General features: G+C 41.6%; 1 protein-coding gene across 2 annotated transcripts in view; it reads left to right on the top strand.

Moving 5' to 3' along the window:
* The first annotated feature begins 3,798 nt into the window (after positions 1 to 3,798).
* Positions 3,799 to 9,980, top strand: part of DOCK8 (dedicator of cytokinesis 8) — a 101,804-nt gene continuing 95,622 nt past the window's right edge. For both annotated transcript variants that reach the window (XM_083816391.1, XM_083816390.1), the window contains exon 1: positions 3,799 to 4,269. In XM_083816391.1, the coding sequence (XP_083672517.1) occupies positions 4,217 to 4,269 (53 nt within the window). In that variant the 5' untranslated portion in view covers positions 3,799 to 4,216. The remainder of the gene's footprint in view (positions 4,270 to 9,980) is intronic.

Below are 9,980 nucleotides of genomic sequence, written 5' to 3'. Positions count from 1 at the left end.
TCTGAAGGTCCCGTGTCTCCATGCCAGAGCAGGTACACCCTGAGGTGGCTGTGGCTGTGGTTATCTCCATGCCCCAGCAGGTAGGCCTCTGAAGAGGCTGTGGCTCCTGGATAAGGCCGTGCCGGAGCAGGTGCACCTCTAAGGGACTGTGGCCAGTGGACAAGCCCAGGCTGGAGCAGGGGCGAGGGGAGGTGTTCATTGCAATGGCAACCCCTATGGCCTGGTCCAAAAGCACAAAGTGTAGAGATTGTAATAGATATGCTTTCAAACTGCTGTAACTCATGATTTGAGCTGCATTTTATAGGAAGTGTTATAGGAGGAACCCTCTGCTGCTAGCCAGGCCAGGGGCAAGGGGAGGAGCTCATTGCAATGTGGAACCCTGTAGCTTGGTCAGAGGGGACCAGGGGTGGAGATTGTGATGGATATGCCTTTAAATTGTTGTAACCCATTCAACCCAATCTGAGTCGCATGTTATAGGAAGTTCTGTAGCAGGAACCACTCAAACCAACAGAGCATGAGTCTCACAAGAAGCAGTGCAAGTGCAGCAGTGACCCAACCTGAGCTGGCCTTGGTATCCAGTAACTCCATCCAGTAACTCTCCTGTCCTGAGCGGCCACCACAACAGGTAGAATCTGAGTCATGGACTGAAAGAACTCAGTAGACATTTTATGAAAATTTTAAGGGCATTTCATGGGGGTGGTCTATAAACTAAGTGAACGATGTCTGCATATTAATTGAAGGGTAGTGATTAATTAAAGGGTGTAGTACTTAGCTGCCTGCTGGGGTTAAACCACAACACCCTAGTTTTGTGTTTCTCTTCAGGTGCTTTTTCCCACATGTGACAAATTATTTTTGAATTATCCTTTTGTCCTCGTTTAAGAAAAAAAAAAAAGCGGGAAACTGCAAAATAAATAGTTGTGTCATTCATAAACAGGTGTATTTGTGAGATTGAGATGTTATATGCATTACTGCCACCTCAGTTTGTGTGGCCAAATTTGGCAATCAAAGAAGGTACCACATGAGCTGTTAAGATAAAGCCCGTACTTTTTTATAGCATAAAAATTGAGGTAGTGATTTCTTCTTGAATAGTTAGCAGTTCTGAAGACACAGCTAGAAATAGAAGAATGGTCCTGTCTTCAAACAAACAAACAAACAAACAACAAAACCAACACCCCAAACCCAATTAACCATACACTTCAGTAAAGGAAGAATGAGAAAGTCCTATTCCTGTGATTGGGCCTGCAGTGACCAGAAAGATGGGTGTGAAACCTATTTATTGCCAAAACTTTTGTCCTACTGTCTCCACATCCAGACAATGTACAGAATGGTTAAGGGAGCTACTTGCTTATTTTTCATTGCTTACTTTTCTCCTCCTTTGCTTGTAAGCTGCTAGAAACAGACTCATAGTTAGAAAATGCATAGCACTTCATGGAGGCTTTAGAAATTAAACAATGAAAGGATGGCTATGGTTTTTAGAAGCAATATTTTGAGAAACAAGAGACCTGACTTCTGTGGACATGTAGCTCTTCTAATGACAGGCTATCCATAATGCAGGTTTAAGCTACCCGAAAACAATTGCATGTGATAGCAGTAACCTTGTACTGGTGAAAAACTGCAAATGGAGTTTTTCCTCCACTACTCGTTTTACAGAGGTGTTAGAATGCAGCTGAGCTGAGAGAGACCATCTCAACATGTATGAAGAGGACATAAGTAATGTCTCCTGTCTGTTCTGCAATGAGTCTGAACAGCACAGAAAATGGACAAACTGGTGTTTATTTCATGGCATCTTAAGAAGAGTGTGGTTTATATTAATGTCTAAGCTAAAATTCTGTAAAGAAAAAAGGAAATAAGAGAAAATAATGTCTTTTATATACCAGTTCTGAGTAATATCAAAAAGAGTAAGTGATCTAGAGAGGCCAGGATACTAAAGTAAATATTTCAGCTCATTTCTGATGCATAGCTTTCAAAGGTGCTGAGGCCCTTGACTCCAACTAGAGTAGGTAAGAAATGCATGTGAAGTGCTCCAAGAAAAATCAAGCATTGGGTGTTTTGTGTCAATTGTGTGTGCATTTTATGTCAAATTAAGCTCTCAAAAAATAGGTGTATCAATTAAAATTGCATGGGTCTATTAAAAAATGTTTAATTGTTCTTGTTTTTTCACTGTTGACACAAGGAGATTGCAAATGGCCTGTCAGAGGGCAGGTTGCACATCTGGAGTTTCTTGCATGGTAGTAAAATATCTATTAAACCCACAGCTGGGTTGAGCACTGGAAAGAGTTCGGAAGGAGTGATCAAGTTTCAACAGACGCACGCAAGTGCACAGAAGTAAGGCAGTGCAAAGCACTATCTTGCCTCGTCCAGTATCTCTGACACTCAACAGTTTTCTTGAGACCGACACACATGCCGGATCACAGTTATGACTGATTTGTAACCAAGTGATAACTAAGTTGAAATTACAAGTAGGTAAGTGGCGCTAGCTTTATCTTGGTGACGTAAAGAAAGGATGGGTGTGGTGGGTAAGTTCTGTCCAAAAAAGTTTCTAATGTATTCTTCCCAAAGCAATTGTTTTCCAGTTAATAACAGTGTATTAATAGTAGATTTCAGTATTTTCTTTCTCAGTTTTTCAAACCTGTCTCCAAGATCTCATTCTGCTGTAGACCTTTGCATGTTTTTCCCCTAAACATGTCTATATTTGTTTCCATTTTCCATTTATTTACTTCTGTTGTTTTTGTTGTTATTGTTGTTAAATCTTACAGCTCTTCAGCATTTCAGCCCGTCTGTAAGGACGTGTAGATAGTGCTCTTTGAAGGCCATATGGGTTAACATTCATATTCAAGACCACCCGTACTAACAGTGCTCTTAAAACTGGTGAATCCTGTAGAGTCAAAGGTAATTGTTGGTAATACAATTTTAGATCTGCACTGCATGATATTCTTCCATTCCTTGCTTCAGTCGACTTACTCTGTTTACCTGTAGATACACTTCAGCTCACTGGGAACAGAGAAACAAGCTGTGACTGCCTTTCAACAGCTGAATCCTAATGTTGTTGTCTCCAAGGCAATGATTTAATAAAAACCAGACAACCTAAACTGAATTGCCTCTGCTACCCCAGAATTCATTTACAGAAACCATTTCTAGCTTCTGTTTCCCCTTTCAATGAAGCCCGAGTTCTGCTTATTTGCAGTAGCAGTGAAATCTGCACCAAGACCGAGAGAAGCATACCAGTCAGGAAACATCGCTTTGCAACACAACCACAAGATACTTACTAAAAATGGCTGTTTAAAAAAGTCAAGCTGCAAGTGAAGGTGAACAGTACGGTAGTGGTGCCTGCTTAGAGCCAAACTTAGCTGGTATCTGGTGTTGGTATTTGTAGGTTTTCCTTACTAGTCAAGTACTTAAGGGGTAAGAGGAAGATATATCCAGAGTGCATGTGTGTATCGGCAAAATATCATCACAGGTCAAGAAGTGGTATCTATTTACCACTTAATTCTTAGCTTCACAAGCTTTAAACCTGCATTTCACTGAGGTGAAATGAGACATTTCATTGACGTGAGGTGACATTTCATTGAGGTGAGGTGTGCTCCTCCTTGCAGACGTGGCTTGTGGCTCGCATGTATTCAATACCCAGGTATTGACCCTCACGTGCTCCCGACCTTGCCACCTCCACCTGCCTGAACCCTTCCATCACCGTGCTGGGGGGACAGAGAAGTGATCCCAGCTATTACCACGCGTGCAAATGGCAGTGTGTGGGTGTGCAACACCAACGCCACGGCTCCCCAGTGAAAGGGGCTGGGGGTGTTGGCGGGGATGCTCAACACTTTCCGCAGGTCTTCGCCCACAGGTGCGAGGCGAATTCTCCACGGCAAATTCTCCCGGTCAAATTCCTGCTTTCTCCGCCGATCCCCTCTGGATCCCTCGGAAGGATCCGGGAGGGAGCGGGGTCGGGAGCGGGGGCTGCGGGGCGCGGTGGGGTCGCCGGAGCCCCCCGTCCCGGGGGAGCGGGGCAAGAAGCCGTCGGTGCCGAGCGGCAGAGCCCTCCCACTTGGGCCGATTTCGGCGAGGAAGGTGAAATGCGGAAGTTGCCACCCAAGAGCTGTCAGACGGCCGCCGGCTCCGTAGCCCGCAGCATGCAATAAGCAGTAGTAATAATAATAATAAATAATAACCCAGGCGCCCGACGTGCGTGCAGCCGGCTTCTGCCCTCCGCGGCGGCCGCATGGCGACTCTGCCCGCCGCAGAGAGGAGGGCGTTTGCCCTGAAAATCAACAGGTGAGAGAGAGACCCCCGCGGTGGGACGGGACGGGACGGGACGGGACGGGACGGGACGGGACGGAGCCCCCCGGCCGCGGAGCCGCCTGCCTGCCCCTGGCAGCCGGGCTCTGCCGCCGCCCCCGCGCCTGCCGAGGGCAGGTGGGGGCTCCTCTTCTTCCTCCCTCTCTTCCTCCTCCTTCCCTTTCTCCTCCTTCTCCTCTCCGCACGCAGCGGCAAAAAGATCTGAGGCTGAAAGCGTCGCACCCGGCAAACTGAAGGTTTATGTAGGGCGTCCGTACTGCGGTGGCATCCCTCCGTGCGCTATTTTTTTTCCTTTTACCCTTTCATCTATGAAAAGAAAAAAATCCTTCTGATTAGAAATAAATGTATCCTTCTCTCCCCCGTTGAATCAAGTGGGTGAGTTAGCTGTTGAACACCAAACTCTGAGCTTGCAGTCTGCTAGGCTCCGCTGTCTTTTCCCAGGGAAGTGGTGACTCTCAGCTGGTCTCTCTGCTCCGTGGCAGCAGTAGGAAAGCAAGACAATTATTTTCACACTGCTAAAGGAAAACACAGGCCAGCTTTTCAAGAGCATTGTTGCTTGAGACAAAATCTCTGTTTCCATGGTGTTGATGTAAGTACAAGGTAACTGAGTTTGCTGACACGTAAAAGAGCAAATAGCACAATGGTAATATAAACTGAGGAAAAGGCCAATCTCTGAGCCAGAGAGAAAAGTATGCACAGAAACTCCACCTCCCCAGCAATTTATTGGAAGACTTGGGGTTTTCAGTTACAGAGGATAAAATTAGCTCCACTGTGATATGCCTTTCCCATGGCAGAGTACACATCAGTGTACCTTTCCTTGTCCCTTGAGAATTCATTTTAAATGTATGGGGAATATACACAAGGGTGAGATACCATATTGAGAAGCCATCAGATGAGCGGTTCCCTCCAGGGTCCTGCCATGTTTTCTGATCATTTGGAGGCTTGTTTGAATATACTGTAACTGGCTGATATTTAGAGGGCTTGGATTATTTTTTTTTTCTTCCTATTTTTAGGGTCAGCTTTCTGGCAGCCTTTCCCAGCTGTGGTGATGGTCACTGTTCATCAGTGTGACTAAAGCCTTGCAAAGGAGTGCAGTCATACCAATTAATCTGGCATTGTTTCACAAGGGCTGACAAAAGTTTCACTAGCAAGAACTGTTGTGAAATTAAACCATTTGGATTTTATTTTTATTTATTTTTATTTTGATCTGATAGCAAAATATTCAGTATTTTTGGTAGAAAGTCAAATGTTCAAATATGTTACTCATCATGTTCTGGCTGTAGCTCCATTTTAACAACCTGCATGTTTATTTGGCAAGTAAGAATATTCTCTTTTACACTTTGGTAGGAATGATGTGTATTTGCTAGCAGAACATCATATTTCCCTTTCTTCAAAAGAACCAGGCCATTTTTGCATGACCCAAGCATGGTTTGTTTTACTGACAGTAGAGTAGTATTTTTCACAAGAAGCTTTTTTTTTTTTTTTTTTTTTGGAAAGGAATCTTCAAAATAAGAGGAATATTAAGTCACTGTCTAAATTTACTTGTCTTACACAAAAGGCTCTTCTACAGCTATAAAATTTTGTTCCCCTTTCTTCAGAGTTCCTGAGCTTACTTCTTCAAAATACAACTCTTAATGAAAGTTGGTCATTACCAGCAAGGCATCATTTACAGGAGTTATTACATTGTCTGTATAATTACTCTCCATTCACTACAAATACATATGCAAGCTCTTCTCTTTCTTGTTCTTTCTCTCACCAGTGACTTGACTAAGCTATGGAGTTTTCAGTGAGGACCAGTAGAGTTTTACAGGTTCCTCAGTACAACAACACTGGCTGCCTCCATGATCTTATGGGTGAGCCTTTTATGTTCGTGGAAAGCATGATAGGTATCCAACCATCTTGCAAGCTGTGCTGACCACTGTGCTGTAAAAAATTAGCAGTGGCATAATCCAAAATGTTGTGTTAGTGCTCTGGTGTCATGATTTAAAGTTAGCATGAGTCCTTGATCATGTGCAATGGGGTTGCAGATGCTTCAGGAATGACTATTACATGACAAGCATCATAATTGTTTAAAATAAGGTCAAACTTTAAAATCAGGCTTTAAAATAAGTACAGATTTGTAGGCTGCATATTCAACCTGCCCACATAACCATGTTTTCCTATCATTTTATTTTTCCTTCCACCTATCTTGTGTTTGTTGCCCCAACCTGTTGCTTCCTGCCTTTTTTAATCCTGCAAAGACTTGCACATGTGTTTTTAATGCACGCATGTGTGAGTAGTTCCTTCTGTTTTAATGGGATAACTTTTATATATAACGATGTTCATCTTATATGCAGAGTGAAGGAGCAAGCCCTTAAATTAGTGTCCCTCATGCTAGGCAACATTCTTAAAACTTACTTGTGTACTACCTAGAGCTGAGTGGCTGAAAACTCAGCAAGACCACAGAAAACGTCCTATTCAAATAATATTACTATTACATGAGAAATTAAATTCGTGTGCAACTTAGACTTCATTTCAAAGAACATATAAAGGTATCACTTGAAAGAAAATAAGCTATACCTGTCTTTCCAAATGGCTTCCTGCACAGGGCAAAGGAAGGGGAAGAAAATCCTCCTTACTGTGCACTATTGGGAGATGTTTTTGGTGCTGTCTGAGAGTGCTAGGGGTCCATAGTTTTCAGAAACCACCACGGAACATGAAAAAGCTGATTGTCCATGCTGAATCGAGTAAATCCGAGATAATAATTTGAAGGTACATGGACTGCATGTTGTAAATGTTTCTACTTTTCAATCACAAAATTTCTAACCAGAAACCAAGAAAGTTGATAAAAAATTTTATTAAAGTGCTGAAGAAAGCAACTAATCATTGTCGAAAGTGTGGGCTCTAACATGTAGCAATTGAGCAATGTATGTCTGAGAGGCAATACAAGCTGAATTTTAAGCAGCTTGCCTCAGCAGTGGGTTAGAATAAACATAACATTCACTAAAGAGATTTCTATTTTTATTACTTTTATTTAGCTAATGTAGTTTATTATTTTATCTTCCACATAGATCTAACAGTAGTAGTACTTTGTTTTGACTTCAAGTGAAGAAAATTATGCTTTAGGCACCTACCTGTACAATCAAAACATTTCAACAGATACATTACAAAACAGAAGGCTATCAAGAGCAGCACTACAACCCCTTAACATATCACTTAACTTTCAGTCATGTGACCCATGCAATTTAAAACCCTCGCAATAGACATGCTTCTGAACTCTCTCTACAGACCACCAATGTTTGCATTTGCAAGTGATATAAAACATTTTTAGTATTTAGTTTTACCATTTAATTTCTGTGTTCTTGAAATTGTCCAGTTGCCAAACAATTTTTTTTTCATTTTTTAGTTTTTAAGAAGTACACTTAAGGACGAGTTTAGAGTCATAGATCTATATTTAAAAATATATATTAAGGCAAACCTTTGGCTCAAGAAATCCTGTTAAAAATAAAATTTAAGATTACAGTCAAAACCTTATCTCATTCTCAAATAGTACCATGAACTCTACACTAATAACAACAGTACATTAAAATTACTCCTACCTGACACAATAAAGCCAGCTTAACCTCTTGTATTGTACAAAGTCTTATCTCTGAAGGTTCAGAAGAAATTACCTTAAGTGGCAAAGCCTAGTGCAGAGGGGTCAGGTACAGTGCAGAATGGTTTCAGTGGCAGAACAGGCCATTTCCTACCTATTCTGACAGCAGACTTCTGTTCACTGCATCACCTTGATGGGATTGAAGCATGTATCTTTTGATTGAATTTCAGTAGAACTCTTACTGAATGGATATAATAAACTAATAATTACTTAGAATAGTTTTCCAGACTTCATTGCATAGGCCAAGATATTTCTTTTCATTATTTTTTTTGTTCGTTTTACTTTAAATATATTCAATAAGCTGCAGAGAGGTCCTCAATCCTTTTATATTCTGTATGTACAACAGGCTCATGTGGTAAGTATAAAGATGCACTTTTCAAAAACTGTGGTAAATTGTCCTAGTCAGTTTTTTACATGAAGTAGTGCATGATAGAAACCTCAATAAAATAACAGTATGTTAATAGTTAAGACCAGATTTTTGCTGTAAACCTAAAACACACATTTATGGCTTATCAACTAGTAAAAGCTACTTGTTATCTACTTTTTATCAAATATGACCTCTGAACCATTGTCTAAGCATGTGTACTGTCAGGACAGTGGTAGTATGAAAAATCCTGTATTCATTTTTACTGAGTCAACCTAATTCAGGAAAGAGAGTCACAAGGGAAAGCACGCTTGATCAAAGCTCTGAATCCTGTTTCACTCAAATGAGTTGCACAATGGGAATCTGAGTGATGATAACTCTGATTAATAAGCCCTTGCAAGCTTATATTCAAAAGAGTTTGTTCAAGCAATCAAATAGTAATCTGTCTGAATTAGTCTGAGATCCAAAGCATAAATATACATATAAGTATGGCTTTTAAGAGAAGCTAAAAAAATCTAATCTGTAATTACTATGGCAACAGATTGCTTTTTATGTACTACATGTGTGAAATAGTAGTGGTTCTGTATTTTGCGTGGAGAATATTAAGCGGTAATAAATTAAAGATAAAAATGGCATGTACGTAAGTTTTGCATCTTATATGTAACAGCTTCTTACTAACAGTTTATATTAAAAGGACAGTTTTCATAGACTTCCATGAAATTAAATGAGAAGATGACTTTTGAAATTACTTTGATTTGCACACGCAGGGAGCATAAAGAACAGGCTGTCATCTTGCTTCTGCATGCTAGTTTTGTTTGACAGCTTTTTAATTTGGCTATAGGAAATATTTGGGCAGTTGTCTCTTGAGGTTATCACTATACTGTTTTCACCTTTCATTAATTTTTGTAGTCATTTTTTTTTCCATTTTTTCAGCTGGGTTCAACATGCGTTTTTTCTCAATTGCCAGAGCATGTATAACCTATTTCCAGTTTACAGGGTAGAGTATGATCTGATCAAATTATCAGCTCATTTCTTTTGCAGAATCACAGAATGGTTGATGTTGAAAGGGACCTGTGGGGGTCATCCGGTCCAACCCCTCCACACTCAGGCAGAGTCACCTACAGCAGGTTGCCCAGGACCATGTCCAGAGCAATGAATATTTCTAAGGAGGGATACTCCACAAAGCCTGGCTCTGTCCTCTTTGCACCCTTCCTTCAGATATTTGTAGGCATTGATAAGATCCCCCCTGAGCCTCCACTTCTTGAGGCTGAACAGTCCCAGCTCTCTCAGTTTCTCCTAATAGGAAAGGTGCCCCAGTCCCTTCAGCATCTTTGTGGCGCTTTGTTGAACTCTCCAGTATGCCCATGTCTCTCTTGTACTGGGGGGTCCAGCACTGGAGACAGCACTCCAGGGTGTGACCTCACTGGTGCTGCAGAGAGGGGAAGGATCACCTTCATCAACCTGGTGGTGACACTTCGCTTAATGCAGCCTTCCAGCATATACCACCAGCCTTCTTTGCAACAAGGGCACATTGCTAGTTTGTGTTCAGCTTGGTGTCTGCTAAGACCCCCAGCTCCTTTTCTGCCAGGCTGCTTTCCAGCTGGGTGGCCACCAGCATGTCCTGATGCCTGGAGTTGTTCCTCCTCATGTGCAGGACTTTGCATGTCTCCTTGCTGAACTTCATGAGGT

The sequence above is a fragment of the Anser anser genome, assembly GCF_964211835.1.
Source record: "Anser anser genome assembly, chromosome: Z".
Taxonomy (NCBI): domain Eukaryota; kingdom Metazoa; phylum Chordata; class Aves; order Anseriformes; family Anatidae; genus Anser; species Anser anser.
This window is presented reverse-complemented; position numbering and strand designations above follow the sequence as displayed.